The following is a 10,961-nucleotide window of genomic DNA, read 5'->3' as shown; positions in this document are numbered from 1 at the left end:
GTATTCTTTTGAGTTCTTAGGGGAGCACAAGTTCGCTCCAATAAACTTGTTTCTAATTCAAGACAACTGCGTCGTCCTTGGCTTCGTGACAATATCAACACTAAAAGCTTCATGATGTTAACGAATATAACAGCTTGCTGGGATTCGCATTTTTGCATGTTTAGTACGAACGCGCTTTTAAGTGCAATGCACTTCTTAAGCGACCCTGAACCTGCGTCCACCGGCGATGTCCGCGCACGTGGGGGAGGGCGCTGCGGTCACCGTGGAGAGCAGACGTGCTCCACATGAGCTCCACAGATCTCACTAATTGCGCCGAGTTAATTGACTTTGAGCGACCGGATTTCAACTCCTTTGTGTCCGTGAACATCTCTGGACTCTACTGACACCATTTTTGGCCCGGTTTACCGAGTGAGTTCCGAATTTTGGCCGATTACCGGTGAACGCGGAACTAAGCCTAACTGGCCTCGCCTAGGCTTAGCTCGAGTTCGGCCGCGGCGCACAGCTGCGCCGGCCGCCCGGAGACGCCGGTAGCCCCGGCGCTCGCCGCGCTCGGCTCCTCGACTCCGAAGATGGCCTCGACATCATCTCAACCCAACGCTGCTGTCACCCACACCCGTTTTGCGGCCCTCGCCATGGAGGACATGGAACTTGGCGCCGACGAGGGCAACAACACCACCACGCCGTCGAGGACGACGGAGGTACTCAACAACGCCGGCCGCACCGTTATCGCGGTCCAAGGCAGCGACCTGAACCCGAGAGACACCGCAGGTTGGAAATTCACCGCAACGAAGCAAGTAAGTCAAGTCCAACTTCATCCCCAGGCTAGCAAGGACACTCAAAACAGCAAGTCAACCTCGCAATTCAGTGAGAGTGAAGCAAAGCGAATCGTAGCAAGGGTTACCAAAGCATCGCGCCTACCGGTAAATCTACCGAAGGAGGAGCGGAAAGTCATCATGAGACCAAGGGGAGGACTCTGCCTCGCAAGGCTCGAGGTTGACGTAGTCCTATCGGCAGTTATCACAGCAGCGAGCGTTGCCAAAACCGTGGCCATGGCGGACACCATTTGCACAAACCCGACGCAAAACATCATCGTGGTAAGCACACCAGATGAAGATCGAGCAAACAAATATGCAAACGTACGCTCCCTGTACATCGGGGGCAAGAACTACGAAACATACGCTTACCGTACCGCCCCTCACGGTACGGCGAAGGGAGTCATCAGAGGCATAGCGCTGGACGCCACGGACGAAGACATACAGAACGACATTGTGCACCCGGCCAACCCATTAGCGCTGGAAGCACACATAATTGGCAATACAACATCGGTGGTCATTTTATTTCAAGGGACGAAGGTTCCGAGGAGTGTCAAGTACGGCCCGTGCAGAGTTCCATGCGGAATCTACAAGCAACACTACGACGTATGCAGAACATGTGCGAGGATCGGACATCGCGCCGACGTGTGTCCCACGCCGGAGACCAAAATTTGCTTCGCGTGCGGCGCACCGAACCCGGCACCCGACCACGACGGGCAATGCAAGCCACGTTGCAAGCTGTGCAACGGAGCTCACGCCACGGGGACGGAAGGCTGCACACGCAAATACAAAGTGCCCTTTGTCGTCACTCAGCGCAGATGGGCAAAGAAGATCAATGAAAGGTCATCACTATCGCAAGTGGATTTCCCAGAATTGCCCCCGCCCTCGCGAGGACAATGGAAACAACAGCAACAAAAGCAAGGCGAGACGCCTGGAACCCGAAGAGGGCGCAGCCGTTCGAGGAAACGCCATAAAAGCAGAGGCCGCTCCACGAGCCGGGGAATTACCTCGCAAGAGAAGATGTACTGCAACCAAGGAAGACAACAACCGGCGCGACAGCTCAACTGGGCCCAAGCCGCCAAGACCCAAGAAACGGTACACACCAATGCAGCGCTAGACCAAATTAACAGAGCGTTACGACAAGAAAATGAGCAGCTGAAGAGGAGCCTAGCCGAGCTAACTGCAAGGCTGAACTCATTCCTTGATGCGCAGAACAATCAAGCGTTGAAGCTGAGGGAGCACTCGCCCCAGCCAAGATTACAAGAAACAACCCCGCAACCCCCGGCACCGGAGGAGGAAAAAGATAACATCGAGATGGAAGCACAACCTAGCGCGGAGAACGACAACGCCGAAACCGAAACGGGAGAGGCAGAGAGACCGTACGAACCAGCACCAAAACGGAGGGCGCTCGAAGTCGCACGGGAAAGACGGGTCAACATGAGGCTGGATAGACTCGAAGAACGCCAGGACCAACTGGAGACGAAAATAGACCGCCTAGACCAGACAGTCGGAGCACTCGAGCAGAAAGTCGACGCACTCGATCGCAAGATAGACGTAATCATCCAAGCACTCGTTGCAGCAGGCATTATACCACAACAAGCGCTGAACCTAACCCAACCATAATGGATAGCACAGCTAAAAAGGATCAAGGTAACCACCAAGCACGAAAACAGCGCAGCGGGAAATTAATAATATGGCAATGGAACTCCAACGGCTTTCAGAAGAAGAAAGCACAGCTTCAGCAATACATACTACAAGCCGAAAATACGCCCGACGTCATCATCATACAAGAAACGCTTAGCAACGAAGCACCGACGCTACCACGGTACAGATCGTTTGCGAAATCCCCCCCAAGCGCCCGTGACACGGGATCTAAAAAGGGGAGGGGAGTCTGCACCCTGGTGAAGAAGGGACTCATAGTAATAGAACACGATCTCGTGCCACGCAGCGCTATTGAACACGTGACAACTGAAATCGTGGCCGGCAAACGCAAAAGGCGCATGAGCATCACGGTAGTCAACCTCTACAGCAACCCAAGGCAACACAAGCAAAAGTCTAAGGCACTCATCCAGAAGACGAAGCAGATCGCGGGGGACCACATCAATTTCATTGCAGGGGACTTCAACGCACATCACAGACTCTGGGGTTACCCCGAAACCACCGAGAAGGGACAGCACCTGTTGGACGACATGACAGAAATGGGCTACCAGCTGATTAACGACCTGGAAACCACAACAAGAAACGCACTAACATCAACGCAGCGGGACACAAACCCGGACCTGATGTTTCTGGGCGAAACCACGAGGCCACTAAGGGTGAAATGGAGAAACACCGAGGAGACACTGGGAAGCGACCACAAGATCCTCGAGATAGAGATACCCATCAGAGGCAACATCAAGGAAAGCAGACAACAGCACATTGTGGATTGGCATGACTACAGACAGAAATTAGAAGCCAACGGCCCGGAAACCATAGAAGACATTGAGACATGGGCGAACCTGCTCAACGGCACGATCCAGAGCGCCACGCAAACGGTCGACGCCGAAGCAGACGGCGTGCAAATCAACAGCCGCCTAGCGCACCTCATGGAAGCCCGAAACTCACTTAAAAATCGCTGGAAACGACAACGCCACAACAGGAAACTAAGGAAAAGAATAGCACGACTTAACATCGAAATCGAAAAACACAGTAAGGTGGTGTGCCGGCAGCAGTGGCACGCTGTATGTCAAGAAGCAGAAGGCCAGTTACACAAGGGCAAGACCTGGAAACTACTACGGCACCTGCTAGATGAGCAACAAACCAATGGAACCCAACAATACATACTCAACAGAACCCTGCACAAGGCGGTCACAGAACTGGGCGAAGACGAGGTGAAAAAGCGCCTCAACAACAAATATCTCCCGGAAACGCCGGTGGATCCGTTACCGGTATACACCGGCGCGGACAACGCACTCCTAGACGCAGATATAGAGGAGTGGGAAGTGCGTGCGGTGCTCCAATCGATCAATTGCAAGTCCGCGCCCGGGATAGACCAGATCACCAACAAGGCACTGAGAAATTTAAGTGATACGGCAATATCCGCCCTCACTAAATATTTCAACCGGTGCTGGAAAGACGGAAAATTACCACAGCAATGGAAGACCGCCAAGACGGTCCTAATACCAAAGCAAAACAAGCCACCGGGCATCGAAAATTTGAGGCCCATATCCCTCACGTCATGCGCCGGGAAACTACTCGAACACGTCCTGCTGAACCGCTGGCAGCAATACCTGGAGGAAACCAACATATACCCGGACACCATGCTCGGCTTCCGGGCCAAACTCTGCACGCAGGACGCCATGTTACTGCTAAAACATGAAGTGATGGACGGAAAGACCAAAGACAACACAGCGGTACTGGGGCTGGACCTACAGGGCGCGTTTGACAACGTGCACCATTCGGCCATCCTCAAGCAAGTATCACACCTCAACATGGGAAGAAGATCCTTCACATACATCAAAGACTTTTTGACCGGACGCACCGCACATGTAGTAGCAGGGGACCTACAGCTCCCGCCCAAACAATTGGGAAGCACGGGCACGCCGCAAGGGTAGGTGATTTCCCCACTGCTCTTTAACCTCGTGATGATTGGAGTTGCCAACAGGCTAAACACCACCCAGAACGTTAAATATACGATATACGCAGATGACATCACGATTTGGACAACGCAAGGCAGCGACGGACAGATCGAGGCGGCGTTGCAAGAGGCGGTGTCAGCGGTGGAAGATTACCTACAGCCCACGGGGCTAAAGTGCTCACCGGCAAAATCAGAGCTGATGCTAATCACTCCACGAGGCAAACGCTTCAAGGAGAGACCAGTGGACATCACAATCAAGACGGGCGACTTGGGAGAAATTCCCAAGGTCAAAACACTCAAAGTCTTGGGTCTAAGGCTCAGAGACAAGGGCAGCAACGAAAAGACCCTGGTAAACGAACTACAAACAAAGATATTTCGAGCCGTTCGGCTCATCAACAAGGTGGCCACAAGACAGCAAGGCATGAAGGAGGACAGCCTGCTGAGACTAACACAGTCATTTGCAATCAGTCACGTCGCATACGTAGCGTCCTACCACAACTGGCGGGCGGACGAGAAGAAAACAATCGACGCCGCCATCCGTAGGGCATACAAGAGCGCCCTCGGATTATATCACCACACGAGCACAGAACACATGCTCGCTTTGGGCGTACACAATACGCTCGAAGAAATCATGGAAGCACAACGAACAGCGCAATACCAACGCCTGGCTCAAACCAGAACGGGGCGAGCCATCCTGAAGCGGATCGGCATGGAAATCCCACACACCTCGCCAAGAGAAGCGGCCGCTCTACCCCGAGACGTACTGCGCAAGGTCCGGATACCACCTGTACCGAGACACATGCATCCACAGAACGATCAAGAGCGAAGAACAGCAAGGGCTGTGGCTCTAACCAAAAGCCACGCCAACGATCCACATGCTTACTATGTGGATGTGGCCAAATATCACAATATACGGAACGCTTACGCGGCGGTGGTCATCAACGCAAGCACGGGAGAACTCGTCACCTCAGGCAGCATACGGTGCAGGACGCCAGCGCAGGCAGAAGAATACGCCATCGTGCTGGCGCTGCACGCACCGGATTGTCGCACGATAATAAGCGACTCGAAAACGGCGGTCTCCAACTTTTCGCAGAATAACGTGTACCCCACTACGGCAAGAGCACTAGGCCCAATCACACAGAACAGAAGACTGGCAACCAACGTCACCATCAAGTGGTTCCCGGCGCACGCTGGCGAGCTGGACGAGTCGGCTGGCCCGAATCGCAACGAGGAAGCAGACAGGGAGGCGCACGCGCTAACAAGACGCGGGCTCCCGTCATCGCTCCCCGCAATACGCGAGGCAAACCCGACAGAAGCCGCTGCCGAGAACGAGAACAGCGAAGAGTATGCCATCACAACGTACGGGGAAGTTCTGCAATGGTACAGAGCGAACCGTAACAGATACCCACCGCCTCATCGGGACCTAACACGCAAAGAAGCGACCACCCTACGACAACTACAGGCAAGAGCGATATGGACTCCGGTATGGGCGAAACACGTCTGTCCGGAGATATATCACACAGACACGTGACAACGGTGCAAGAAGGCGCGAGCCACCCAGAGCCACATACTCTGGGAATGCTCGCCCCCTGCACCCAACACCCAACAAGCTCATCAGCACAGAACTCGGTAATCAACGGGCCGTCGTCCAGCACGTCCTCGAGCTCGTGGACCGGCAGAAACCCGGGACGTCGTCTCGCTTGCGAGACAACGGATAGGGTGAACGCGGGGCTAGGACGAAGACATGGCACACCACAACGAAGAAGCAGCAAGACTACCCACAGAGACAAGGTCCAGCACGTGCCACGTTCCCCTAGGAGCGTGAGACGACCGGTGCTCGCCTTCGGGCTCGCAGCACGGCCGCCGCCTCCGTGGGGCAAGCGGGCACGCAAGAGTCTCCCCTCCCACACCCCCTCCCCCTGAACTGCCGGATCGATTCAATAAAGTTGTTTCTCTCTCTCCCCGCGCACGTGGAGATGGGCGCGCGCAGCCTGGCCGCTGACATGGCACATACCCACGTGGGGGATTGGTCAGGAATCTCCTCGTCTACTTGGCAACGGGGGGAGATGGGCGCGCGCTGCCTGGCCGCTGACATGGCACATACCCACGTGGGGGATTGGCCAAGAATCGGGCGTCAGAAGGGCTAATGCACCTGCTTAAAGGAGTACTGACACGAAATTTCAAAGCTGAGATCCGCTCTAGCAATCAAGTACAACGACAACACAAATAGGTGTCTGTGAATAAATGCATCTTTCTTTCTTTGTAGTTGTGTGTGTGTGTGTGTGTGATCTCTCTTTCGCGAACATTACCGAACCGCGCAAATTCAACTCGTGCATTCGCACTTTCACATTCTTCCCCTCGGGGAAATGCGGGGAATTTTTCTGACATGTTTCCAAAAGGCACTCGGTGGTTTCAAATTATTAATTTGCACGTCCACGGTTAAAAGTGGCAACAACGACGAAATAAGTGCTGCGTCCACAGTATGGTGCTACACGTCCTTATTGCCGGCGAGAAATGACTGATTGGATATAATGTTCACGCCAAAATGATATAGCTGCAATATGGAAGTACTATTCTATTCATCCATTAATGGAAACCTTCCGTCGTTGCGCAGCATGCAATTCACTATAAGGAAGGAAAAAGAGAATTAAGACTTTGGGGAATGTCTATAGAATCATCATCATCATCATCATCATCACCAGCCTATCTACGCCCACTGCAGGGCAAAGGCCTCTCCCATTATTCTCCAATTGCCTCGGTCCTGTGCCAACTGTGACCAATTTATCCCCGCAAACTTCTTGATCTCATCTGCCCATCTAACTTCCTGCCGCCCCCTGCAACGCTTGCCTTCTCTAGGGATCCAGTCTGTTACCCTTAATGACCAGCGGTTATCTTGCCTTCGCATTACATGCCCTGCCCACGTCCATTTCTTTTTCGTAATCTCCACTAATATGTCTTTAACACCAGTTTGCTCCCTGACCCACTCCGCTCTCTTCTTGTCCCCTAATGTTGCACCTATCATTTTCCGCTCCATTGCCCGCTGAGTCGTTCTCAATTTAAGTTGAACCCTCTTAGTGAGCCTCCAAGTTTCTGCCCCGTAGGTGAGTACCGGTAAGATGCAGCTGTCATACACTTTCTTCTTCAGCGACAATGGTAGGCTGCTATTCATTATCTGAGAATGTCTGCCATATGCACCCCACCCCATTCTGATCCTTCTAATTATCTCTGCCTCATGGTTGGGATCTGGGGTCACAACTTGGCCTAAGTAGATATATTCGCTTACCACTTCCACTGCCTCGCCACCTATCTCAAACTGCTGTGCTGTCCCGAGGTTATTGATCATTACTTTAGTTTTCTGCATATTAATTTTCAGGCCCAGGGTTCTACTCTGTTCGCCCAGTGCGGAAAGCATGCTTTGCAATTCGTCCCCCGAGTTACTTAGCAAGGCAACGTCATCAGCAAATCTGAGGTTACTGAGGTATTCTCCATTAACCCTTACTCACACCTGCTCCCAATCCAACGTTCTGAACACTTCTTGTAAGCATGCTGTGAATAACATTAGAGAGATTGGGTCTCCTTGTCTGATACCCTTCTTTATAGGTGTTTTACTGCTCTCCCTATGGAGGATGATGGTAGCTGTAGACCCATTGTAGATATGCTCTAGTATTCTTACATAATGCTCATCTACCCCCTGGTTCCGTAATGCCTGAATGAAGGCTAGGCTTTCGACCGAGTCAAATGCTTTCTCATAATCTATGAATGCTATATATAGGGGTTCAGTATACTCAGCGCACTTCTCTATCACCTGATTGATCGTGTGAATATGGTCCATTGTTGAATAACCTTTACGGGACCCTGCTTGTTCTTTAGGTTGACTGAAATCTAAGGTTGCAGAGATTCGGTTAGCGATTACCTTGGTAAATACCTAGTAGACGACTGACAGTAAGCTGATCGGCCTGTAATTTTTCAAGTCCTTCATGTCGCCTTTCTTATGGATTAGGATGATGTTCGCGTTCTTCCAAGATTCCGGTGCCCTTGCGGTCATTAGGCATTGCGTATACAGGTTTGACAGTTTTTCAAGTACAATTTCTCCGCCATCCTTCAAGAGGTCTGCTGTTATCTGATTCTCACCAGGTGCTTAGCCCCCTTTCATTTCTTTCAAAGCCTTCCTTACTTCTTTGGTCGTTACTGGTGGGATGTCTATCTCCTCTGAACAACTGTCTCGTTCGGCATTATCCTGTATGTCCCGGCTACTGTACAGATCTCTATAGAACTCCTCGGTCACTGTGACTATTTTATCCCTATTTGTGATGACATTGCCTTGCTTATCCTTAAGTTCATACATCTGATTTTTCCCCACGCCAAGACGTCTCTTCACTGCTTTCAGGCTACCTCCGTTCTTTACAGCGTATTCGATCCTCTCCATATTATACTTACGTATGCCAGCTGTCTTACGCTTATTGATTAACTTCGAGAGCTCGGCTAGTTCTATTCTGTCAGCTGCGGTAGAGATTCTCATGGTTTGCCGTTTCCTGATTAGATCTTTCGTCTCCTGTGAAAGTTTACCAGTATCCTGTCTAGCCATAGTGCCCCCGACTTCTACTGCACACTCCGTGATAATGCGTGTAAGGCAACGGGTTTGAGCAACGGTATGAGAAACCATCTCCTAGTTGTGTCTATAGAATATCCCGTTTTAATAATTTTGTAGAACTGCTATCTTTTTCACAACATCTCTTTCACACGGTTGCATCCAAAGATACTGGGCAGCAATAGGAACTGTAGCAGTCAAGCTAATTCATCTTACGTTGTCCGAGCTAACCGAAAATTAGAGTTTTTTTTATTATCAGTAGATCCTTAATTTGCTGTCAGAACCTACAATTCTCCAGCCAAGCTACTGTCAACAAAACACAATTTTCTGTAGAAACCATCTCCTAGTTTTTCTCTTAAGCGTAAATTTCAGTGTGCAAATTTGTTGACACATGTGTCAGTATTAGGATCTTAGAACCATAGATTTATTTCATTCTTTCTTCTTTTTGACACACACACTGGTATTTTTTTATTTGAGATAATATGCCCAATGACATAAAATAACCAATTTAAAAGTAGAGGTAGGCACCCGTCTCGCGGGGAAAGGCCAGAAGGGAGCGGTGGTGGGGTCCCCCGAGGCTCCATTGGAGATCGGGGGGTCTTCTAGGAGAGGCCTGTGCATCGAAGGTGTCCGCTTCTCGCTGACTCTAGTGAAAAGCACGTCGACGTCAGAGAATTCGCATCAGCTTGTCCGGCAGGAGCTGTTAATTAATATGGTTCTTCGCTGCCAGTGTAAGGGCCAAAGGAAGCAATTTTCCATCCCAGCAAACACAACAAACCAACCAGAAAATAAAAAAAAATGGTTACAAGAAAATCCCCACAACTAAAGACCAAGAATCTCTGGCTCCAGCACGTGTTCGTCGGTGAACAAAGGAGCAGATGTCGCTTCGCCTAGAACCCACCTTGTTATACAACACATCACCACGTTTTCACCGCCCTTCTGCCCATTATGCGAAGGTCAGGAAGAAGCCGACAGGAGCAACTGAACGGAGTAGATTAACGAAGAAAGCGGGGCTCAAGGTTGCGTCTCCTCCCATCGCGCCAGCTTGCGCAAGTTTCGACGATTTACTGCCCGACAGCCTAATCATATGCACTGCCTTTTTGTTGGCCTCGTGTCAACCAACGAAGGCAGTATCGTATGTTCGCGAGAAAGCTGGGGCTCCATGAGAGTGCACGCGCGGCGGTGTAGCGGCGTTTATAAGTGTTTCACTTGTTAGCTCGAAGTCGATGGTAGATAGTAGAGCCATTCAGGTTTATTTTCGAAGAACTGAATCTAAAGTTTCAATTCCCGCAGTGTGAGTGCCTCTTCGTGGCTACCTATGAGAAACGAATTTTGCACTGAATGCCTCCCCATACGATGCATTCAAGAACACCACGACTCAGATGTAGATGTACAGGGTATCTGTTTCTTGATTTTGTTGAGTATATGCCGTAAATCAGCTCAGAAACGTTTGCTGCCGGTTTTTACATTTCAAGACAGCGCCTTTGTATTGGGTCCGGGAGGTACAGATAAGTACTCAAGATTCTCTGAGCGTCACAACGTATCCAGCGGGTCATTTCAAGCGGGAATTTACTTAAGCGGCTTAAGTAAAACAACCAAAACTACCACTTAAACCACCAAAGATTATAAACTCAACAAAAAAAAAAGTCACATTTCAGAGTTTCATGTGCCGAAGCTACACTTGGGCTGAGAGGCATGCCTTATACTGGAGGGATACGTTAATCTAGACATGCATGTCGGGAGCCAAAATCTTGACACATCCGCAAAGCAGCTGCTGCGGACGAGATGGAACCCGCGTCCTTCGGCTCAGCAACACAGTGCCTTTACTGGACCACCACTGCGAATGTGTACAAATGGAACTTTGTTGATAATCTGAAGCTCTTCCGCGAATTCAAACGAGCCGTTCATACGAATTGACATTCAATTTCACTAACCAGAAAATTCC

General features: G+C 50.8%; 1 protein-coding gene across 1 annotated transcript; it reads left to right on the top strand.

Moving 5' to 3' along the window:
• The first annotated feature begins 569 nt into the window (after positions 1-569).
• On the top strand, positions 570-2,436 carry LOC144180569 (uncharacterized). Its single transcript, XM_077708899.1, has one exon. It carries the CDS (start codon positions 570-572, stop codon positions 2,433-2,435), a length of 1,866 nt encoding a protein of 621 aa, XP_077565025.1. The 3' UTR covers position 2,436.
• The last annotated feature ends 8,525 nt before the right edge of the window (positions 2,437-10,961 follow it).

This window comes from Haemaphysalis longicornis, unplaced genomic scaffold (assembly GCF_048455015.1).
Source record: "Haemaphysalis longicornis isolate Haplotype H1 unplaced genomic scaffold, Haemaphysalis longicornis Haplotype H1 scaffold_4, whole genome shotgun sequence".
NCBI lineage: Eukaryota > Metazoa > Arthropoda > Arachnida > Ixodida > Ixodidae > Haemaphysalis > Haemaphysalis longicornis.
This window is presented reverse-complemented; position numbering and strand designations above follow the sequence as displayed.